Consider the following 25,580-nt stretch of genomic DNA (forward strand, 5'->3'; position numbering starts at 1 on the left):
TGAATCCCTGCAGTCTCGAAAGCTTTAAATCGAAATTTAAGTTGACCTTGGTTTGGGTGTGTACGTACGCGTTTTGTGAGTATGTGGCTGCTATACATTTCCACGTGATGATAAGCCACTTGGTTTCAGCTATCATTTGTGGCCAGTTCGTTTGTGAAAAAGAGTGAAATGGCTCAGCGAGCCATAGCTGGTAAAGAAAGGTTTATAGTTTATTGTAAATATTATACTCAAGTTACAGTACAGCATTTTGCAAATAATCTCCTGGATGCACGCCTCACCACGCTGGTTGTTTGACCATGCTTCATCACGCTGCTCAATGCAATTTGGTGAAGTGGTGAGGAGGTGGGAGGCGGTACTGGTGGCCAAGAATGGAACTCGGGTCCACTCCATCGTGCGGTGTGCTGACCACTGTGCCACCGCTCCACCCACAGATGCTGTTCTTGACCTGTGACTTCCCACTGCTGGACAGACATGTCTCTCCCATTTTCATCCATTGCTTCCTTTTCCTCAGTTGCTCTGGTGGAATAGTAGCCTCCAAACTCTTCGACGCTGTCTCGCTTCTGCTGCTGCCATACCTCCCCCCACCCCCCCCCCCCTGTCTTCCTCCATTCATTTGGCCTTCTCTCCCATCTCTCGTCAGTTGTCCTCATCACGAGGTGTCCACTCACGGTACGTGTGAAAGTAATGACAAAAACAATATCCTGCTACATAAAATTGGACACCAATGATGTTGCTGGCCAGCTGAGAGCAATGTCCAACGCAAAACCCTGAAGCAGACACCCCCCCCCCCAAGCGTGTATATTTGTACAGCTGATGCTTTGTTGCTATGTCAGGCCAGGCTTGCGAAATTGGACGATGATACGAGAGAAATGTGACAGCACTTGGGATTGTTACATTGCAGGAGTGTGTGTGAGGGATGGTGATGGCGCTTGAGGGAGGCCTTCATCCAGCAGTGGATTGATCATGGCTGATGATGATGGGAGAGACAGAGTGAGATGATGTTGTCACTGTTAGAATGCTACTGGCACATAATGTGACGATAGGTCTACATCTGTTCGCCGGCGTTTTTAATTCACATGTTAATGCTGTAATGAGATTACTAAAAGCATTATACCTGTAATCTCGTAATATTACTCTCGTTTTCAGTCGTTGATAATTCACCCCCCCCGCCTCTATCATCACATTAATGCGCTTGTCGTGGTTAAATTCAAGAAATCGTTTTATTTTTTTTAAACGGTCGTGAATGTAGCGGCCCCTTAGAGGGCAGTACAACAACATGCATTGTTGTACTGTCGTGCTGCCTCGTCGATCCTCCCCGCCTTCGACGACCCGCATCGAAGGGCCTCATCCAGCAGTGGATTAACAAAACAAATGGGCCGCGCGGGGACATGTGGCACAAGCCCTCTCGGAATAGCTCAACCCAACGAGCGGCGAGACACGGCTGCACTGGGTAAGAAACTTGAGGCTCGCCAAGCGGGGCCTCCGTTGAGAGCGCTGCGTTCACGCAATAAATCATCCCCGATAACGCGCGCTCATTAACAGCCGTGTCATTTGAGTCCACGGTGACCCGCTAAGAGCGCTTTGCTTATCATAGTTTGCTCTCACTCCGTCCCTTAATTGGCGATTTTGCAAAACGGTGCGTCAAAGCGGGGAGTCCACGGCGCATTTGCTGCAACGTCAGGCCACCCAAATTCCACCGAAAGAATTACGGGACGGTGTTGTGGATGCCTCCGAAATGTCACTCCGCTTTAAACCTGCACGCAACCCAGTATTGGCAGCGATTGTGCGGCCCTTGAAATTGAGGAGTACAATTCCGCGTTAGGGTTTTTTTTCTTCCTTTCAATTTGGCAGTCAATCTCGAAGGCAGAAGTGTGCATCATCGGCAAATTTCTTACCAAATAGAAAAATAAAATGGGCCATGTTGGTTCGGGTCAAGTGGGTTAGGCAAATGTGGTAGGATGCTATATATGTTAAGCAAAGTATGGTGATTGCCGGGTGTGGCGGTTGCCGGGTGCGGCGGTTGTTGGGCGCGGCGGTTGTTGGGCGCGGCGGTTGTTGGGCGCGGTGGTTGCCGGGTGTGGCGGTTGCCGGGTGTGGCGGTTGCCGGGTGTGGCGGTTGTTGGGCGCGGCGGTTGTTGGGTGCGGTGGTTGCCGGGTGTGGTGGTTGCCGGGTGTGGCGGTTGCCGGGTGTGGTGGTTGTTGGGCGCGCCAGTTGCCGGGTGTGGCGATTGCCGGGCGCGGCGGTTGTTGGGTGCGGTGGTTGCCGGGTGTGGCGATTGCCGGGTGTGGCGGTTGCCGGGTGTGGCGGTTGTTGGGTGTCGCGGTTGCCGGGCGCGGCGGTTGTTGGGCGCGACGGTTGTTGGGCGGCGATTGTCGGGCGCGGCAGGTGCCGGGCACTGAGGTCGTCAGGTGGCAGTTGGACTCCATGCATGTGGTGGCACATGCATGTTATCCAACACTGCATATGCGAGGGTTGGTGGATCGCACAGTTGTTGTGAAACTCCCTTCCTGTGGGTGTCGAGGTGCCACATACCCTGGCTTGCCAGGAGACTTATCACCATCTGTTTCCATCTGTATGGGAATATAGTGTTGCAACACTTGTTTGCTCCGGTTTCCTCCCACTTGTATAATACACACTCATCATTACATGGGTGAAAACGTCTTAAAATTAAAAACAATTGCAGAACCCTCCTGAAAAAAAGTCCTACGACTCAGTGTGGCTTTCCTGAATATATAAGTAAATTCAATGAATGTAATTGAATGTATTCAATTTAATTCACAGGATGAAATTCTTACCCTATGGAAAATGACAAGGAAAGTTGACTAATTAATAGCAAGCCCTCAGAAATATAATGCAAAATATGATGCATATATTTAAATGAAAATGTAGGACTGAATTAGAGCTCCATCATGGGAACAACTCTTTATTGTTTTACCGGCAGCATTTGGCAAAAACAAGAGAGGAAAACCATTCTCTCACAAGGCTTTATTTTACATTAAACAAAATATCAATTTTCTGTTTAGTTCATCCATTAATAGACATGAAATTATCAACATTTAATCAATGGTCGCTAAAATAACACTGTGTATGTATATCATAATTTCACATGCATAGAAATTGTGAATCATGCAAAGTGGGGTTTTAATGATTACAAAATTTTACAATAACATGAAATTGCTGCACACTATTTTCCGTGCATGGTTGATCTTTGAGGCGAGTTTGCACGCTGAGTTTACGGATTAACGGACACACTTAGATCGGATTACTCACCGAGAGACAGGGGCACATCCAATGAACGGATTATCATCTTAGCTAGGCAAAAAGTGCAGTTTATCAAAATTTCAGAATCAGAATTTCTATTTATCGTGAGCTATGAAGCGTTTTTTCACAGATGTCCAGTCGGGGCGGGTAAGAACGTTTCAACAACAAACAGATGTGCCCCTATTCTCGCAGCGGAGTGAAGGAAAATTGTCGAATCCAAAATTGCATTGGAACACCGTGTTTGCTTGCATACGCTGAAGTATATGGGGGTTTTGGTAATTTCATGACAATTTCGCTAACCTCAATTACACCATTTAACTTTTGCCAGTGATTGTTGTTGTTGACCTTCGTGGCCGCGGATGACGCTGCCGGTGACGGTTTCGTGTCTTGTGTCGCCGAATGTGGTGTGGGCTGCGAAGGTCGATGAGTGAATGACAGCCGATGTCTCGCCCCACAGTGCATGCACTTGCTTGACGTTCGGGGAAAAAAGGTTGCCTCTTGAGATCCGTCGTTGTTTTTGTGAAGTTGTCTTTTTGTTGTTGTTGTTAATGTCAACATTGGCCCGCGTTCTTTTTTAACACTGGGATACGCCACCTCGGATTGTTGGGAGACCTGCGTGGTCTGTCCAGGGGCAGCAATAACCGACTAATAATCTAATTTGGTCCGCAAGATGCAACGTTTATATATATAAAGTTTGTAGATATTGTACATTGCCATGTTGTTATAGGTTGGTGGCTTTGTAGAGTTGTCATACCAACACATTTACAATAATCAAAATGGAGGCCTGTTATGTGTAAAGGCAGGGGAGATGTTTAACAATAACAGTACGTAGTGATACTTTTTTTCATTTATCTACATGAAAGTACATTTGATACTCCCACCAATGTACACATTTCCTTGTAGACTCAGCCTCAGTTAAAGGCGATTAATTCTACTTTTCAAAATAAGCCTTTATTTTTATATCCTATCATCTGGCAGGGTGACAACAGCATGCATATACTGTGGCGTTAGCAGCCTGTAGGGAATTAAGTATTAAAGCTTTCGTGACTGCATAAAATTACGGTAAAGTCACGTATGTAGAAATACTTGTATATGTATTTCTACTGACCGTGTACCTCGTATTTTTCATTCTATCTATGCTGGTATGTGCAATCCAAAGGTTGAACACGAAATTTAACACTTCTGAAATTCGTGATCCGCCAGGAAGTGTCTGTGTTGTTGGCCTGACTGGATGTGCTTCACATAATGTTTTTTCAGGTTTGTTGAATTCTCGTCTCTCATCTTTTTGTTGTATTTACCTCCGTGATTTGTTCTTGACACCTGATGAGGATCGCTTGCGTTGTGATCGGAACGTCGTGATTGTTTTTTGTTTTAATATAATTTTATTGTATTTCTACATACGTGACTTTACCGAAAAAAACAATGAGTAGCCTGTAGGGAATTCGCAAAGGTTGGTAACTGGGAAGTGAAGTTGAAAATAATTAGTTTTACTTAAGCATAAACAAGAGTGTAGGCATTTTGATAGGTCGAGTCGGGATACTTTAAGTAAATTATGCAATTGCATGTGATGTTTTGGCCATGTAAGTTTTCACAGTGAGCGATGTTGATGGGTAATGACATCCCGTGGGTCCAGGGCTTGACCATGTATTGCCACTCATTGCAGACGTTCTCGGTTTTTCGTGAACAGTGGCCGCCCTGGTTAATACTGGGGGGCAATGTAATTGACCGTAAAATATGCGCTCTCTGCTTCAACAGCGGACGTTAAAGATCCCGTGACGTTCGTAAAAAAAAAGTAGGCGAAATATCTCGTGTCCGAGTCCAAATTATGTTTCAATTTTACGCAGTTTACTTTAATTGCTTTACTGTGTTAAACCACATCGCACCCGCTCACTGCCCCCACCACTGGCAGAATATGCACGTCTGAATTATATCGCCTTTGCGCTGAAAGAATGGCGCGTAAATACCAAACGTACTGCAGTCGTTATTGTTGATAGGTGCTGTTGTTCCATTACTTCTACTGTAAAAAAGAAGGCCGGCTTAACGAGCCCTCGAAGTCTTCACTGAACTCATCGAACAATTATGCGTTTTCACTTCTGAATGTGTGTGGCAGGAGGGGGGGGGGGGTTGCTGAATTTCTTTCGCACTGGATGTAGCCAACCGTGCCAATTGGAGATTGATTTTTTATGGTGGTGGTGTTATCCCTAACGAACCTATGGATTCTCAAGTGATGTGAATAAAACTGTCTCAGGTTATACTGTGAAGTAACTTCAATAATAAAACTGTCTCAGCAGGGGAAATAAAATAACAACGTAACTTTCTTTAAAACTTTTTCGACATAATTTTTGTTTTTAAAGTAGGTAAGCTGCTCTCAAGAATGAAAATGATTCATTTACAGACACGTAGTTAGTGCCAATGTCAGGAGGGTGGAACGATGTAGCTTTCATGGTTCATCCTGTTTCACCCTGGTGCCTCGTTCCCCCTGCGTATCATCTTCCCTAACTTAAACAACCCAATTAATGTATAAACTGTAGCTTTAAAGTGCAACATCATTCATCACAATGCGGCCATTATCATTAATGCCACCTTTTTGTAAACACTGTCCTCATTATCACATCTCTAGCTCCACCCTCGCCCATTGCTTGCCCCCCTGGAAATGTTGTCGTCATTGGCCTGCTCTAGCTTCAGGACTGTGCCTGTCTGTAATTGGTGATGCATCGGTGCAAAAGCGCAGTCCTCACTCTGCGATTTTCACAGAGCTACACAGAGCAATTGTCCACGGATGCATGATCAATTTGAACGGGGGAGTTTCGCTCTAATTGCCGCCCAAAGCGTTTCGTGTGAGACTAGAAGGGCACCGCGCCATGATTGGCAAAGCGATGTGACGATCATTTCCGGTTGACTCCTTGGCAATGCCGTGTGTTGATGTTTGGCCTGTCGTCGCTCAATATAGTACCGCGTGATGCGACACAGAGCGGAGACGGAGCAACGACGATCTTGGTTGACCCGCGAAGCAATGGTGCATTGACAAAGTACCTGTGTGGGCCAGGCCATGTAAGGGAAATAACACGCAGCTCTCTCTGACATTCCCTCAGGAGACCCCTGGTTTGTGTGATGACAAATCGGCGTACAAACCAGGCTAAAAGCTAAAGAGGCCGCGTTGTCTAGGCAACTGGCGAGTTTCAAATTGACTTTTATTTTAAATCGGTTTCACAAGTGCCGAGTTTTTGTGAATGCTTTTGTTATACGCGTATGTTCCTTCACAAGCTGTAGCCTAGCATAACAATGTTTCCTTTAGTTATATTTTTAGATGCATTTAGGACACGTTAAAAGGAGAAATATCCTACGGATGATCATTTCTGTCCGATCGCAACTCCAATCAGAAGGCCACTGTAAAAACAATGCATAAATCAAGTTTCAAGTTTATTTTGTTCATCCTGGTAAGAACCAAAGAGACCGTGGTAGTCTTGTAAGACTGATCTGGGTCACCAACATGACAAATGGAGGCATTGGCAGTACACCGGTGCAGCATAACACACCGGTCCTCATAAAACAGTCTAAAATCTAAATATGAATCAGCAAATCTATTTATCAGTCTTTAATTGACCCTGTTGCCAAGTTTGACATGATTCGAATGTTTATTCAGTCAACTGAGACTTGCTACAAAAAGGTCAGTATAGACCGTTGATTTGGGTCCGTTGAATCGACCAAGTCTAGGGCACGAGGAGTCAAATCTTTGCCTTTGGAACACGGAGCAGCCAATCGCCATCAGGCTGGGTGCTGCTGTACGGCAACAGACTTGCCAAGCTTTGCGTTCAGATACTCATAACATTCGTCTTCCGACTGCTTCGACATCACGAGAACTGATTTTGACGCACCCTGCTAAATTTTCTGACTGGGGTTGCGAATTGAGGGAAAGTTAATAACTGTTATATTATATTCTTGGTTCTTTCGGTAAAGTCACGTAGAAGGGAAACAATAAAATAAGAAAAATATAAAACAATAAATATTGTTTCCCTTCTACGTGACTTTACCGAAAGAACCAAGATGAATCCCTGCAGTCACGAAAGCTTTAAATAAAAATTTAATAACTGTTGTGAAAAATGTGCTCTTTTATACCTCGCACCAGTGTACCGCCAGTACGTTCAAATGCACGAACAAACGAAATGAAGTACAGTGATGAAGTAAAGCAATAAGAATCGAAATTATTGGAAGCGCACAAACGTTAAAGTTCAATGTTAAAGTCCCTGCAGCTGAAAGCGGCTTGGCCAGATTACCTCCAAATCACAGTACAAAGTGGGCTATTCAGGATTACATTTTCAATTCCAATTTTCAATCTGGGAAATTATTGTTACCAATAAATATACTGCAGTATCATTTTGATTCATGTAAGTTCAATTATTTCTCCAACATGGTAACGAAAGCCCGCTGCACGGCTTGGTTTGGTGCTGTGAGGACACGGCACGGCGTTTATCCTACGCTACTTTGTCTGCCGTTTAATGTTGCGCAGTTTCACTGATGTCCTGATGTTTCGTGATCGCTGTTGCAGCAACGCCGGTCGTGCGATGTCCTTTGTTAAACTGAGGAGGGAAAAAAAAAATCCTTGGATGCATTTACGAGCAATTTCTTTGCGTTTTTTTTTGTTTGAGGTTTTATTTTTCGTTGTACTAAAAACCGCACGTTATCCTCCATGGCCGGATATTGTTCGAACGGCTGTTGCTGCCAAAAGAGTGAAATATGGAGAGTATTTTTGGGCAAATGTGCTCTGTGCTCATAACAGCGGCGCAACAATTACGTTGAGTGGATATTATGCTCCCAGCACTGCAATCAATAATCTCCCCATTATTCTGCATGAGTTTCCTCTGGGTTTGGCAGTGAGATGTGAACTACTTCGCCTGGTATGCAGGATGTCGTGGGTTTGATCCCGACCCTGACGCCTGTATATTTGGAGTTTGCGTGTCTCTCTTTCCCTGTGGTCGCGTGGGATTTTCTCCGGGTGCTCCGGTTTTTCCCTCCACATTTAGAATCAACATCACGTTTAGAGTATTTGGCTGCTATAAATTTCCACGTGATAAGCCACTTCGTTGAGCTATCACTTGGGATAGCCAGGTCGCTTTTGAAAAATTGGTTAGTGGGCCTTACCTGGTAAAATGTTTTAATAGTTTCGTTTAAAAAAGACTGGTTCTTCTAGATCGTTGTTGATGTCCGCATCTTTGTTTAATATTTACGTTAGCAATTCTCGCAGGGCCTCGGAAGGGTTCTCCTGTTTCCTTCCATAGCAAAAAACAACAACAACGTACAATGTCATTGGTGGTGGGTGGGTGATTGAGTGAGTGGGTGAGTGAGAGGGTGGTTAGGTGAGTGGGTGGGTGAGTGGGTGAGTGAGTGAGTATTTGTTGTGACCTGCAGTGTGGTGGTTGAACACTGTGCATGAGACGACACTCTGGTGGACCGAGTCCTCAACATAGCCCACATTGGCCGTGGCAGTCTTCAGAAAAGTGTGAGACTGGTACACCTACGAGAAGAGAATTGATATTTAATTCACCATATATTTACATTCGTTTGTGATCGTTTTTTCCGGCATGTGCATTTACCAGCTCCTGGTGTGCCATTGTAGAATTTGAGCAACACATCTTAAAAATCTGCGCTGTGGGGCTTGGGTTTAATACGATAATGCCTCTGAAGCACTGATGAACTGATGAGGACAGGAAGCTAATTAGATCATTATAATGAGCCTAACAGATGCTTCACCATAATAGAATTATTGCAGAGAACAACAGTATTGTGGTTTTAATATATAGAAGTAGCATATTTGAACGCCACATTTGTATACTCTTCTTACAGGAAGTGGAATAAAACCGTGGTGAATGGTGCACCCTCGAGTCGCTACAGGGGTCGCATGCATCCTTTACATTTGTAGTGGGTTCTGCGGAGGCATACACGTGAACTTGGAGGCAACACGTTTATTACACGACCCCAACAAGGTAACTACATGAACGTACACTGGTTAACTAGACCACAACGGGGTAACTACATAACCGGGTCAGTCAGCTAACACACTGCCTGACCCACGATGCCGAGCGTAAAGACCGAAGACCGAGGATCGAGGATTGAAGAGACGTAGCACCGACGGGTTCCATTCCAGCAGACAGCCGCAATCACTCTCGGGACCTCCCTTTTATGCTGCCGAGCGTGGCCCTGCTCCGCCTTCGGCCACGCCCCCTTCTGGATCTTACCAGAAGGTTCTCGACCAAGCATCACGTGTCCCTCAAGCCCCCTATGGGCCCCCACGCTACCCTGTCCCGGTCACGTGCCCTCTCGGGTTCACCCAGACTGTCACGTTCTTACTTGCCCCTCTCTCTGACCATCACCAGAACCCTGCCCCCTAGGGCCCGGTTCCATGCCATACCTACTCTGGTGCCAGAGAGGCTCAAGACGCACAGTTCCACTCTTGTAACAGTAGCTGGCGCTATACGCCATAGTGACTGCATTTGCGTCACTACACATTAAACATAACAAATAATTTAAAAAAAAACATCAACTATGCACTGGATACGATGCGTACACATATATATTGTGAGCTGAAGAAGCGATCTCAATCTATGAACCGGTGCATGATCGCATGCAGTGGCGTAACATGGTTGGTATGGGCCCTGGTGCAGGAAGGAAATGGGGGCCCTGCTGTCCACCTTCGCCAACTCATCGTAGCCCGCGAGTATTGCATTTGCACCGCCTGCAATCTCGATAGGTACGCCATTGGTCGCACGCCTACTGTTTCCGTTCTGCACAAACAAGTTCATGCTGAATGGTGAAGAATACGTCAGAGTTGCCAGTGCGGAGGATTTACGCCTTTAGATTTTAGTGTTTTGCCCAAATGCCCAGCTCACTTACTAGTGCTACTGTGATCGGTGTCGTTCTGAAGTCCATTATTCCACTTGTGTGTCTGTCTGCCCGACCCACTTGTGTCACACGCCTCTCTTCATGCCGTCATGTGAATTGTGTTTGCTTGATGATTTCATTGCACAAAGTGCTTTGCTTCGTCCCGCTAAACTCTCGATGCTGCTAACCTCTGGAACCCATCACCCTCTTCCTTAACACCCTGTGCTGATGAACTTTGGAACTCATTCCTCTCATCTGCCTTCCTTCTTAAGTACAAATTAAAGCCTTTGAAGTTGATTTCCAGTCGAGGTAGACGAGAGACTTGGGTCAGCGGACTGAGCTGGCACTGCTGAGATATTTTATTTCAATCCAGGTCTCGGCCACTCCTGGTGTCATGCATTGATGGTCAGCCTGGACACTAAATGATTGCGCCCCAAAACCCAATAATAACCATTTCATTTTTCAACTGACAGTTTTAATCCCCAGCCCTGAGAGGAAAAATATCAATTTGTCTGTCGTTAAATGAACATCTGCTGGACATCCGTGAAAAATAGCTTCAATATAGCTTATCGAATTTCTATAGGATAAATAAAGATTCTGATTATGACATCTCTTGTGTAGCAGGGCATGCGGGAAAATGCTGTACCACTAGGTTTAAGGGGATCTCAGACGTAGTTTTGTGATTTCAACTTCCAAGGACCATGCTCTTATACCGAGTGATCCAAATGGAACCAAAATTTTGTAATTAATTTGGGACGCAATGCATTTCCGGCGGTGAACAGGCTCACGATATATTCGGAGATTCGGACCTTCTATCAGCAACTTCCATTATGCAATGGCATGACCCTTCTTTTAGAGGCCCTTTGTTTTAAACACAAAATAATTGGCTGGGGAGAAACTCGTTAGTAATTTGGGTTTGTATCACTAGATAAAGTCCCACTTGTGTTCCAGGTGTCATGTAAAGAGAGGATGCAGCATCCTTCTGGATGTTGTCAATGAGATTTGCATCGCACCGTGTCATGGGACGGCCTTGAGAGACGATGTCACAGAACCATATCACCGGAAGTCTCTTCAATAGGCTTCTCTTACACTTGGCCTAGATAAAGCAGGCCCATGCCCCTTGAAGATGGTTAATTTCATCATAAGCCTCGAACAATTTTGGTTATTGATTGTCATTTTGTGGGTGGCAGGATAGCACAGTTGTAACACTTGTGCCCCACAGCAAAAATACAGGGGTGAAATCCCTCTGCACTTATATATCCCCTGTCTTATAATCTGGAGAATGTAGTCATTGATACAAACCTCAGGTTTAGTATCTGTGGATATTACAAGGAACGATCCATCATACAGCACAAAGAAAAATGAAATGATGCCACATTGCATTGGCATTTGACAACCGGCACATTTTCTTAATGGCAATCATTTTGTTGGTTGGTAGTGAAATATTTGTTCCCTCCCCCCCCTAGGATGCGAATTACAGCTTAATTATTGTGCCACACTGAAATTTCAGCATTGTTTGTTCAATAATGAGAGGGCCCGTTGAGACTCTTTATCTCTCCTCGAACCATAATTTTACAGGACGCAGTCTACGTCACTTAAAAAATATAGTCACAGACCGCTGAATCACTTTTGGGATTATTGGTAGTGGGCAAGTGGCACACAGTTGTGCACCTCTGCTGAGGATTTTCTCTCGTGGTCTTTGAGCCACAATTTTCAGCAATGAGCATGCTTAGGAGTATCTTTGGTGTGAGTGCCCACCTCTATCGGTGATAATTGTGAATGCACTGTGCCACGTACATTATACATTCGTACTACGGGCCTGTTTAACCTGCCATTCGTTCACATCCATTGCTGGCTGGCATCTACACAAGTGTGGTGGCACACGCCTGCAATTAGAGGTGAACTTATTTGATAAATCGTCGTGATTCGTGGCTTTGCGATTTCATCCAGGAATTAATGTTAGTTTTAATTATTTGACCATCTCATTTGTATTGGCTTTTATTTTTCCCCTATCTCGTTTGCCATAATAGTCGGCTTTGCTCTATCCACTGCTGCATAAAGGCGTTCACAAACTTGTCGCCATCCGTCAAGGTTGGTCTCGTGATGCTACATTCTATGTGATGTCAATTATTCTCCTCCACAGTGAGTTTTCCCTTGGGCGTGTTCCCTCCTTTGGCTCTCATTCTCAGATTAAACACGTACCTTGAAACCGCCAAAAGGAACCTGCACAGTTGAATCGTCAACCCGTTTGCTGTACAGTATTGGGATTCTCACAAAGACGATCTCTGAGTGACCCTCCAAGGTCCTGGCTTTCAGGCTGTGCTCATTTGTGTCTTTTAAGCTGGTTTGTTTTGTGCGCTCAACCTCAAGGCCACGATGACACACTCAAGCAATTTGAGGGCAGTAATTGCTGTCAATTGTCACCGGCGAAAAAAAATAGTTTAGTTTATAGATATAAGATGCGGGGTCCTCAAACAGCGGTGGTTACACGCCTTGGGATGTCAATACACATAAAAGTGATTTAGAAAACAATGCATACGCATGGATTCTGTAAATCTTTCCAACGTGCATTTTTCCTTGCCGGAGGTTATTTAATAATTATCAGCATTGGATGCCCATGGGGAGCTGTCACAGAGAAACGGAATTTCAGCTTTACAATGAGTTTTGTTTTGCCCCTATCAGTGTTTCCAAGCTTTGGGGTAACCCTTTAATACTGGATGAACATTTTGTTCATGTTAGATGGTCGTAATGAAAGTTATGTCACTCACATGGTGTAGTCAGATGGAGAGAGAGCTAGTGCAGTAACACATTCATCCTTAGTTGGAAAGCATTAAAATGTATACAAATGTGCAACCATTGTCAATCCACCAACGAATGAAGCCCTGCAGCATGCGCGTTATTGACCATACTTCATCATTCTGGTCAGTGCGGGTTGGTGAAGGGGATAGGGGGAGGCGTGGGACTAGTTCTGGTACCACTTGCCACCGATGTTCGCCATCCCCGAGTATCGAGTGAGCTCGGGTGCAGATCCTAGCTCACTAACCACTGAATCACCACTCCGTGCTGAAATGCATCTTGCCTGTCCCGATTCGTTGTTGCCAGTAATGAACTGCAATATGAAAACACTCCAAACCTACCAGCCCCGAGTGAGATTAAAACATCTAATTTCCCCTAATTGGCACGCTCATGAGCCTTTGACAGCTGTCAACTGTGAAATGTGGGATTTTGAGTTAAGTTCAGGATTCACGGTGAACTGTCTAATTATGCCTCCAGACCACATGCCTATTCCTGGGTTCTGTGGAAACACTACACCTGTCAATACTTCCGCTGCTTGCCCGAGTGAATCAGGATAATGCAATTCGGTGCATAATAACTATATTCTCCGGATTTTAAGGCGCATATCCCCCTCCCCATATTTTATATAAATATTGGATGTGTGTCTTATAATGTGGTGTGTGTGTGTGTTAGACCATGTTTGTGGGGACCGGTAGTGTAGCGCTTAGCACGCTGCGATACAAACCCGCCGACCCGAGTTTGATTCCAGCTCACAGCTAACACCAGTGACAATGATCTGAATTGGGCCTGGGCCTCCCCTAGGTCGACTCTGCCTCAAATGAGTATCTGGTGCGGTATGTAAAAAAACATCGCCACTGGAGAGACAAAGGCGGCCAGGTGTGGTACTTGGCACCCACCTCGTCTGCCGAGCCGGCATTCATAGGTGCTACTCGCTAGCATCACTTGGCTCAACAGTCTGTTAAGGCTATACGGGGAGTCTTTGTCCTTGTTATAACCTGACGCCAGACACACAGTTTCGGGGTTTGTTTTATTCTCCGGAGCACCTTACAATCCGCAGAATACTTTAATATGGAGCATACAGGGTGATCCGTTTATAGATACACCATTGATATCCAATGATCTTTTCTTTTTCCAATAGGCGTATTGAATATTGTCGAAGTGATGGGTGTTTCCTACAGAGGAGATCCTGTTTAAAAGATGGAACGAGTGCACTGAGAATCCGTTGATGATGAAATTAACACGACCAAAAGTAAGACGCAATGACAGTGCTTCAAAGTAAATCCAGGAAAGTAGTCCTCCAAAAACGTAACATTTTAACGATGCGAGGCGCAGCTGTTATACATTTCCCCTTGGGGCGTGGTAGTTGAGTCACCTGTGCATCTCGGAGCATTGAGCCGGAACTGCTGAGCTCCTTCCACGCATTTGTCCCACTCGTGTGAGGTGTGTCCGCTGTCCTTGCCATCCTTCTCCACACTGCCCTCCTTGCCATCCTTCTCCACACTGTCCTCCTTGCCATCCTTCTCCACACTGCCCTCCTTGCCATCCTTCTCCACACTGCCCTCCTTGCCATCCTTCTTCACACTGCCCTCCTTGCGATTTTTCTCCACACTGTCCTCCTTGCCATCCTTCTCCACACTGCCCTCCTTGCCATCCTTCTCCACACTGCCCTCCTTGCCATCCTTCTCCACACTGCCCTCCTTGCCATTTTTCTCCACACTGTCCTCCTTGCCATCCTTCTCCACACTGCCCTCCTTGCCATCCTTCTACACACTGTCCTCCTTGCCATCCTTCTCCACACTGTCCTCCTTGCCATCCTTCTCCACACTGCCCTCCTTGCCATCCTTCTCCACACTGCCCTGTCCTGCGCCATCCTTCTCCACACTGCCCTCCTTGCCATCCTTCTCCACACTGTCCTCCTTGCCATCCTTCTCCACACTGTCCTTCTTGCCATCCTTCTCCACACTGCCCTGTCCTCCTTGCCATCCTTCTCCACACTGCCCTCCTTGCCATCCTTCTCCACACTGCCTTCCTTGCCATCCTTCTCCACACTGTCCTCCTTGCCATCCTTCTCCACACTGCCCTCCTTGCCATCCTTCTCCACACTGTCCTCCTTGCCATCCTTCTCCACACTGCCCTGTCCTGCGCCATCTCTCTTTCCGCTCCTGGGGCCACCGTGGTCCGAACGCACCACATCGCCCCCCCCCCCCCACCTCTTCTTTAGCTTTCCTCTTGGTCTCTTTCCTTCCACATGCACCTTCATGACCCACAATTTCCCTGCTGTCTCTCCACATGACCGAACCACAGCAGCCGGAACTGCTGAGCTTCTCTATTCAAATCCGGCTTTTCAGCCACCCGTAGTTAAACTGGGCTCTCAGGTGTGGTGACTTGATGGACTTCGTGGTCACCAATGGCTGCCAAAAAAACCGCCTACCTTTGGCGAAATTCCAGCAATGAGGGTTTAAAAGTGAAATTTTACTTTGACCGCCACCACGTCATTGACAATCTCTGTAGCAGGGGCGCGTGAGAAAGTCTACCCCCACCCCCCCTCTCGCGTGCGGATACGTTTAAGTGCTACTTTCTTTACCCACGTAAGAACGCAGAGAGGCGACGATAGTCTAATTTGAAAGAGTGACCCTGGTCACCAACATGATAAAAGCAATAACATTAAAAAAAAGCTTAAGTACAATAATGAAAGCAAATATAAATCAGGCCATTTTCGACTCGAGTACCAATTGGACATTATTTTCTTCATATCGTGTCATGACACCAATAAGATAATTTAGGTGAATAAAATAAATAACCCGTAAAACATACAGCTATTGCCTTCGCAAATGCTTACCGAGACTTGACTGATTCGCTTGGCCGTCTGTAGATGTCTCCTTGCCGCGAGCTGAATTGTTAAAGAGCAGAGGCCAAAGGCCGGTGTGCCGCATCCACTTGTTCGTCTGCGCCGCGCTCCTTCGGGGCCGTCCATAAATGACGTCATGCACCTACGGGGGGGGGGGGGGTCAGACATTTGTGACGATGTGTGACGAGAGGGGGGGGGGGTGTTTGAGAAATGTGACGTCACATCAAAATGCGCAACTTTAAATAAATATAGACAACACGTTCTACTTAATTAAATAGACTTTTAAAAAAATGTTTTCTCCTACAACATCAGAGTGCAGCGGCACATTGAATACGCACTACAATGACAATAGTTTAAAGCGATTTGAAGCATGTTTTTTTTTATTTTGGGGGGGGGGGGGTGGGGGGCAGAGCTTTGTGACGTCATATTTGAGGGGGGGTCTGACTTTTTGTGACGCCGTGTGACGAAGGGGGGGGGGGGTCAAAAATCGGCAAAAATCGCGTAACGCGAAGTGTCGAAGGCTCGCAGGCAAGGAGGTCTCGGGACAGACCCAGCAAGTGCGACAGGTTGGCTGATTTGAGATGACTGGTAGATGCGCATCAGCTGTACCCCCGATAGCGCTTGAGGGTGATCGTGTTTTAATGCACCGCTTTATTTTACCGACATTTAGCGAACAATAGTTTTGGCAATAAAGTGATTATCATGTCAAACCCGAGCGTCGGCGGTGTTGTTCGTGAGTTTGGAGGGTGATGGATAACCCCCGAGATGATGGGTTACGTAACTCGAGGTGCAGGGGTACAGCGCCCCCTAGTGATGTCACAGCCACCCTGGAGCTGTCCTCCTCTTCGTAAATCGGCCAACATCACGGCGTGAGGTGTAGGCAATGTGGCGGGTCGCTCCATGTTAGCTTATGGATCCCAGAACACCAAGGGGTGCTTTGAAAACCACCACCAGTCAAGGATATAATGTACGGGCAAAGGAAGGAGTAAGGCAAGAGAGAGAGAGAAAGGATGGGAATTGAGAGGCAACGGATGGCAAAGGAACGGTTATATAGGAGGACCAAATGATGAGGAAAGATGATAGGGAAGTAAGAGGCTACATAAGGGCCTTGACAGCAAGCAGAGCAGCGTTTGTTTTTCACAGGGGGTGGGGAGAGGGGAGGGATTCAGAGTGGGGGTGGCCACACAGAAGTCACGTGATTTACGGAAGGCTTTTGCTGATTTTAATATATAATGGTGGCACTTGCTTCTGCAGCCAGATTTTTCGTTCACGAAAGCAAATTTTACCTGCGACGTTTGCCCTGTGGATATTGTTTTGATTATATGGCTCTTTTGCAATCCTCTGCTGGATGAAGACCTCGCCATGTTGTGTTTGTTGTGGAGTTGTTTGATCATACTGAACCACGTTAGTCAGTATTGGCTGCTGACATTGGCACCCAGGGCTGGTTCAGATATCTCTTGCCACTGATGCCAGATGTGGTTTGGAATCAGACTCAGTTTACTGGGCTCACAGCACGAGTGAGCTAACCGCTGCATCGGCGTATAATAACATAACTCATAGGTGCCACTTGTATTTTTGACTTTGTTTCCCTTAAAACAAAAAAAAACTCCCCACAACAAACGTGGTCATAGCTAACATAGCCATGTTTTGGGAAGTGCTCGCAATGTCAGATGACCTTTGACTTGAGCCATCATCCGAGGCATCAGAAACACAGGATCCTCGCATCCCGCCTTGCTCCCCACACAAACTCCATCACGCGTCGCACCATCAGCCACGTCATTTGCACGGGGTAGTGATCCTGCCTTGATAGGGCTGTCTGCTCCCCTCGCGATCATAGGGAAGGCGAGAATCGACGGGGTTAAAATTGCACAGACGTCGCTGTCCCCGCATGCATGTTAACGAGTTGTCTCGGTCACCGCAGCCAAGGTTTTATTTTTCGCGATTCTACGCAGTCTCCAATCGCTAATAAATGTCCGTATGACTTCCTGGCAGTGCTTATTTATTTTTTGAGCGTGTGCCTTGCGTGCCCGGTGTTTATTTTACGTTATTATTCCTTTGGCAGAGGGGCCATGGGGGGTGGAAAATTAAGTATCCCTCGGACGCGATTTGTTTTTAATTGGCGAGCACACACAATGGGTGTGTGTGTGCACGCTGTGAGGAAGCTGAGTATCGAGTGCGAATACTCACCGAGTTTCTCTTCCCTTATCGATAGGCAATTGTGTGTATTTGCCCCGTGCTGTGTACCTGCCCCTGCCACCTTTAATTTCTGCCGTCCACTCAAACTAAAACCTATTAAAAAAATATAATAATAGGGTTTTCCCCTTTTTTTCTGGAAAAAAAACTGCAACCTTTTTACAAGGAATCATGTGTGCATTAACCACAATACTTGTGGTCAAAATGCAAACATAAAACACACTGATAATAAAGGGGAAACCCCCTATTATTATATTTTGGTACTTCCAAAGGAGGTCTAATGATATTTAAAAAAATATGTTTTGATTTTACCGGGTAAGGCCCACTGAGCTGTATAGCTCTTTTTCAGAACTGACCTGGCCACAAATGATAGCTCAACGAAGTGGCTTATCATCATGTGGAAATGTATCGCAGCCAAATACTCTAAAACGCGTGACGTTGATTCTAAATGTGGAGGGAAAACTGGAGAACCTGGAGAAAAATCCACACGACCACGGGGAAAACATGCAAACTCCACACATATAGCAGGCGTCAGGGTTGGAATCGAACCCACGACCTGCATACCAGGTGAGGTAGTTAACATCTCGCGACCGTGGAAATGCACTATCTACGAGCTTCACTGCACATGATTTAAATTTTTTTAAGGGGTTCGAAATGAAAATGAAATGTAGCCGCGTGCGCTGCTATGTTTGTAAAGCCTGCACGCTTGTACTAAAGCAAACAACATGAATTCGCTTGTAATTAATTTCGGCGCTGCTGCATATTGAAGAGGCGTGCACAATGCGCATATTTAAATGTGTTAATCACGCCAACCCATGCATTGTTTTTGTTTTTCCACAGGGCAGCGATGAAGCGGCATGGGATGAGATCTGGGCAAGCAGGAAAATTATTTTACTTCCCAGCCTCTAATAATCGACGCAAAATTGATTTGGAATCAAATTATCAAACTCGATAAATTGTGGAAAAAAATTCGTGAAAGCCATCCTGAGGTATTTTTGTTGTTGCTTTAATTTATTTTCTTTCCAATGAAACTTAAATTTCCACCGTTGAAAAGATCGGTGACAACCAGCCTAAAGACGACCAAAACAAATCATTTAAATTAAGAGATTGCAGGGAAGAGGTAGCCGGTCAGCGGAAAGCTACGCAGCTTAGCAAATTATGTTTTTTAATCGACAACGCTAGCACAGAAGCAGCAGCAAATGCAAATGTTGACTCCAGTGAAAGGATGATGAGAGCCGAACGAACAATTCACTTGCCACAGTATCTCCAGATTAACACCTGAAGTACCACCACCTAGCCTAATGCAGCCGGGAGGCCACTGAACCCCAGTGTAGACTGCGAGCGAGCACAGCTAAAACTGGCCAATCGGCGGACTCGCGTCGCGATGAAGGGACTCACGGGGAGCCACACTCAGCCGCAGCTGAGCTCGATGGCTTCCGGCGGCAGTCTGGGCGGCCTCAGCGGGGGCGTCGGCCCCATGATGTCGGACGAGACGCTGCGGGCCACGGCGGTGGGCGACGGCTCGCGGAGGGCCTACATGCTGGGGCCTCCGCCGCCGCTGCTCGAGCACGTGGCGGGGGGCCCGCCGTCCGTGCCGGCGCACCACGGCCTCATCATGCCCGGCGTGCCGCCCCACGGTGGCGCCGCGTCGATGTCGCGCGCCTCCATGCAGGTGGAGATGGCGGGGATGGCGGGCAGCGGCTCCCACCCGCACGGGTTCCCGCTCGTGCTCACCGAGCAGCTGAGCGTCAGCAGCACCTTCCCCAGGTGATGCCGCCACGTGACCGATCGTCGTCTGACGCAAGCTCGAGGCTTCCGCAGGAACTAAACGCAATTTTAAGTGACAGGCAGGGATGCTGCAGCGATAACAACAGCAATGGCAAGGCAGTGATGCTGACGTGACATTACCGGAGTGCCCCGAACTGACATTTTTAAGAATGTTTTTTCCCTCTCATTAATCACCCCCGCCAATATGCGTCCAAACCAATCGGTTCTTCGAGGCAGAGGACAGTGCAGCAAAATCAATTGTTCTACTGTACTGTACTTCCACCACTGTAACAGACCCACACTGAGCGGCGTGGTGAAGTATGAACAAATAGCCCCCACGTGACGTGAGGACGTCCTCATCCAGAAGTGGATTAACGAAAGCGCCGTAATGTAGAATGAAGCATCGAACTTGTGTCGGAGAGTTTGGGACGAGCGGCCCTGGGCATGTATCCACAACATCAGAGCTATTCTGGTGTTTGGATTGCATTTCACTTTACTTTTTTAAAATGTTTTTATTGCTAACCAATGCGAGCCCGCTACAATGCGCCGATCGCCATTGGAATGGAACAGAAATTCCGCGAGCAGCAACCCAAATCTGCTGCGGCGGGAACGCACGAAAGGGGGGGGGGGGGGGGCGGGGAATTTGATTCGCTGCCCCAGCCAATTGGGGACCACGTGCAGGGACATGATGATTTATATAGGGAAGGGGAAAGGTGACTAACATACTGAGGGAAGACCAGGGGCGGGGGGAGTGGGGGAGGGGAAATGGGAAACCCCTACAAATGAAAATAACATGCATATGGGCTTATGCACTAACCTCCCACCGCTCAAGGATTCGCTCCTCTTTGCACCCGTCCCCATCTCCCGACCTCTTCGCCCGTGCCCGTCATTTTAGGCTACGTAGGAAGGGGCACCACCTGGTCGTCACTTTATAGTTTAAAAAAAAAGTCTCGGTTTTCCAAGCTTTTTGTTTGGCAGAAAAGTGCCCCCTGCGCTAATCACCGGAATACCTGGTGTGCTAAAGTGAACGTCAGCACTGGGGAACACACGGAGCTCTCCATGGTGCTGAGTGTGCTTCTTACAGGACCACGCAAGCCATGGGCCAGCTAATGGCACTTGACCCTACACATCCAAAAGCTTAATGGGAGACGTTTGTCCCCTTGTTGCGTAAAACACACGCATTACAATTTTACATTTTCTTTGCACGCGAGCATACATGGATTTCCAGCCGTCCATCCAAGTTACGCATTCGACCGGCATAATTTCCATTTAATTGATGCGGCAGATATTTTAATTGTAGAATTGTAGCCCGTGATTTATGTTGCTGTATATTTGAAATACAGTAGCCTGTGGCCTGTAAAGCTGGCACATCCATATACATAAGATATTTAATGTATCCATCTGTGAGTCCGCCTGTCAGTTGTTCACAGCGCTTACTGGAATATTTTTTGCTGTACAGAGTCGAGTAAAGACTTATTCCCACTGGCAGGAACCAGGGATTTGTGGTATTGATCACGACCTATGCATAATTTATTAATTAGGATCTAGTCAAAAAAAGTAGATACAACTTTTCACAAATGCCAATTTAGATTCATAACCAATCATTTCCCTCCCCTGGTAATCTGGTTAATTGTCATGATTGGAGGTCACGATTAATTCAAGTATTTATTCTTTACATTAAGGTGAATGGTAGTGCTGCTAGTGAATGCAAGGACATGAACTGAATATGTGCAAATATGAAAAAAACATGCACTGTTACATACGTGATTCAATTAATTTATCGTGGCGAGCTTAGGAATTGATGTGAATTGATTACTCCATGCATCATTCCACCCATAATGCTTTTCTTCTGAGCCTAACGAGGTTTCAGGTTACTCGAGCAATGCCGTTAAGGAACAGCATTGGGGGTAATTAGGAAATTAACTTGGAGAAGATTCACCCCCTTTGGTTCTTTCGGTAAAGTCACGTAGAATGAGAATAAAATATTATATATTGATAAAATAAAATAACACAATAATATTCTCACGACGTTTCGGCCACAACACAAGCGGCCTTCATCAGGTGAAGGGACGAGACTGTCTGTTATTTTATTATGTTACTTTATTTTATCAATTTATTATTTTATTCTCATTCTACGTGACTTTACCGAAAGAACCAAATTAGAATATTCACCCCGTTTGTAGGATGGGCTGCAGCTTATTGCTGATGTGACTGGAACATGGTGGGAGCCTTATCCTGAAAGAGTCGCTCATGGGAACATGCCAATCACAAATACAACAGCACTTCATTCTGGGATTTGGGTTCAAAGGGCCTTCAATCTCTCTACGAGCCATCTGCCTTTTTCAAGTTATCAAACATAAACTGATCGCGGAGCCCCTGTGTGTGTTTCGAGTGATTGTTTTATATATGCCACCATTTCATTATTCTGAGAGTCATAATTGCATTAGGTTGCTTGTGAAGGTTCAATGAATTCTTTTTTTTCTTACGGGTCACCTTCATACGTTTGAACATTTGTTGAAAGTATTATAACCCTTGTGTCCTGACTTCTGGGCCACCCTGTATAACTCTTTATAAGCAGTGGAGCGTGGCGGTGCACTGGTTAATGTACTCCGCGATTTGTTGGGTTCCTAGCTACGGCCAACATCAGTGGCTGGTGATTGCTGATCTATCCCGAACCCCCTCATCACCACCCTCCTTTTTGCCGTGCTAACCAGCTCGGTGAAGTATGATGGTCACACAACCCTCGTGACTGATGCAGCGAGGGGAGGCCTCCATACAGCAGTAATTGGAATACGAAATTAAACTAGGAGTCACGACACTGTGATTAATACACCCACATCTGCCATATCCAATAAAATACAATTTGCATTTTAAAAAATCCATTGTTTAATGGCTTTCTCTTTTAAAGATCATGAACATATTCATCGGGCACTATTACAGATTATAATGTGTTCATTTTTGCAGAATTTGCGGCCTGTTTTATTGACCCTTTTTGTTTTATACGAGTTAGTGGGCTATTCCCTTGCTTACCCTCCCCTTTGGCGTCACACTCCACAACGTGACACTATGGGCAACCAACCCCAATGTCCAACACCGCGTGGGGAGGCCTTCATCCGGCATTCAATTGATCGTGGCCTACTCTCGACGATGAATTCATTTCTCAAAACATTTCACGAACATCTAACGGGCGGAACCCCATCGACTCGAACCTCACACGTGTCCTCCCCCCCCCCCCCCCTCTCCTCGCAGGATGCACCACTACGCTGGCGGCGGCGGCGGCGGCGGCGGCGGTGGTGGCATCGGCATGATGTCCGGTGGCGGCGGGGGCGGTGGCGGCGGCGGCGGCGTCCTGCCCTCGCCCTCCTACTACGACCCGCGAGACGACGGCTCCATGACGCTGGCGCACCCGGGCAGCCTCTCGGGCCGCATCCACCGCCTGCCCACCAACCTGCTGGACCAGTTTGAGCGACAGCTGCCGATGCACGGGCGCGACGGCTTCCGCACGCTGCAGTACCAGCGCCTCACCCTCGAGCAGCGCAGCAACAGCTCGGGGCGCATCCGCCACCTCGTGCACTCGGTGCAGCGCCTCTTCACCAAGTCGCACTCGCTCGAGGGGCCCGGCAAGGGCCTCAACGGCGGCCTGAGGGCCGACGCGCACCGCCGCCAAGGCAAGGGCGGCAAGGACCGCCGCGCGCAACAGGACGCCGCCGCCGCCGCCGCCGCCAAACAAGTGAAGCCCGGGGCGGCAGGGCCGGCGGGCGCCGGCGGGGGAGCGGCCCCGCCGGCGGGCGGCCCGCTCGACAAGGCCTGCAGCGGCAGCGCGGGGGGATCGTCTGCCAGCAGCTGGTGGAGCTCCGACACGACCCTCGACCACCACCACCACCAGCAGCAGCAGCAGCAGCACCACCACCACATGGGCGTTGGGATTGGCGTTCTGACATCACCGGTGGGAGGGATGGGGGGCCTGTCGGGCTCCGGTGGGGGCCTCCAGGCCATGGGGCTTCATGGAGCCGGGCCGCCCGGTGGTGGTGGTGGTGGCGGCAGCGGCGGAGGGAGATTTGGTATGGTGCCGACAGGCGGAGGCTGTGGGATGCCACCGGTGGGGATGCTGGGGTCCGGCGGTGGCGGCGGTGGCGGGGGAATCAGCATGGCGAGCACCGCGCTCGGCATGGGCATCCTGAGCTCGGCGGGCGGCTTGGGCCCCGGCTCGGAGCCCCCGGGAGCGTCGTACTACATGGACCCGCCGTGCCCCAGCTACGACGAGCTGCCCCCGCCCAGCACGGGCGGCAGTGGCGGTGGCCCCTCCTCATCTGCGTTGGCCTCAGCCTCGATGTCGGCGCAAACGGCCGAGGAGGCAAAGTACATCAAGCACGGCACGTGGACGGCTCTTACCATCAACAAGGCGCAGGAGGTGTACCGCAAGGCGTCCCTCAACCTGGAGCGTGGAGACAAGTCGGGGCCCTGCCACTATCTTCAGGTGCAGTTCCTTTCGTACCAGAAATGTTCATTCTCCAGTTCACTTCTGTGCAATTGTTGTGTTGCTTAATCGAGTAGTTGCTGTAGAGTATAGATTATCAGAATTCATCTTCATTATCATCAGCCCATGATCGATAAACTGCTGGATGAAGGCCTCCCAAAGCGTCCACAACCTCTCATGATCCCGATTTTATGAACTGTAACTAACTTTAACTGGCATTTGATTTCACAATAATTTCACGAGAAAACAAAAAATGGTAACTCGTATTTATATCTAAATGTTCTTGTAGCAGAATTTGCCAAGTGAGTTGGCACTGCTGAGATCCTGCGTTTAACTGTAGGAAGCTGCCTCTGTGATTAAAGCAGTTTCTCATGTGTTGTGAGTTAATGGTCTCAGCCCAGTCATATAAAATGTGGTTTTGCATATTTCACAAAGGGCTGCCCCTCGTTCTGTGAGTATAGCACCACCACTTGAAGGAAATTCAGAAGCAGTTCAATGGTATCTGCTTCCATGGGCCTTTGTCTAACAGGAAGGGTTGTACTCCTCTTTGAGACAAATTGATTCTTTATCTCACGATATGACACCGATAGTTGGGACTCATTGAGAAAAAGACAACATTTCAAGGCCTTGTGGCTTTACAAGACCGGTTTGCTGCTTATGCCGTTTAAATAAGGGACGTGATTTTCCCCACGTGGGGAAAAGCTAAATCATCATGAAGCCAAGCAAACAACTAGGTTCATGAGGACACAAGTTGCCACACAAAGATAAATAACAATGGCACGAATACCAAATGTACTCGTGACTGATTTATCTACGGCACCTAGGGATAGTGTTCGTGTAGAGCCTTTATAAATCTGTATTGCATTGTACTGTGCTCTTGTTTACTTCCCACAACGTGGTGCCTATTTTATTGAGCCTGCAGGAGTGGAGTGATGGGCAATAGATGGCATGAGAGGTAATTTCATTGCAACGGCGTGCTATGAAGCAGGGCTTCATTTCAGCTGGAAAATATTTTCACACATGGCACACCAGTCACGTCCAATCTACCAGTGACCCAGAAAACATTCACAGTGAGAAATCAAGCCCTTGCTATGAGGGTAGCTTAAGCAGAACCTAATTAAAATAGCAGCAGTGGCTTTAATAGATGTCTGCACAAGTGAAAGCAGTCACTGTTTAAGACGTGTCAGATTCGTCTCCCGATGCAAGGTTTTACCGCCCCATAGTGCACGATACCACAAGGTGGTGAGGAGGAGAACTCGCGAGGTGGGGGGGGGTCTCTGGGGATGAAGTGAGTGTGGAGTTGACCTGGAGTTGACCTTCATCACTCCGTATTCCCACGGAGGTTCGCTCACCATACACGC

General features: G+C 47.4%; 1 protein-coding gene across 3 annotated transcripts in view; it reads left to right on the top strand.

Annotated features, from left to right (window-relative positions):
• Window positions 1-25,580, top strand: part of LOC116958104 (disks large-associated protein 1-like) — a 186,868-nt gene that overhangs the window by 119,067 nt on the left and 42,221 nt on the right. For all 3 annotated transcript variants that reach the window (XM_076073480.1, XM_076073487.1, XM_076073484.1), the window contains exons 2-3: window positions 18,816-19,742; window positions 22,992-24,219. In XM_076073480.1, coding sequence (XP_075929595.1) covers window positions 19,360-19,742; window positions 22,992-24,219 — 1,611 coding nt within the window. In that variant the 5' untranslated portion in view covers window positions 18,816-19,359. The remainder of the gene's footprint in view (window positions 1-18,815; window positions 19,743-22,991; window positions 24,220-25,580) is intronic.

The sequence above is a fragment of the Petromyzon marinus genome, chromosome 3 (genome assembly GCF_048934315.1).
Source record: "Petromyzon marinus isolate PM22_M1 ecotype Great Lakes invasive population chromosome 3, UKy_Petmar_22M1.pri1.0, whole genome shotgun sequence".
Lineage (NCBI taxonomy): Eukaryota > Metazoa > Chordata > Hyperoartia > Petromyzontiformes > Petromyzontidae > Petromyzon > Petromyzon marinus.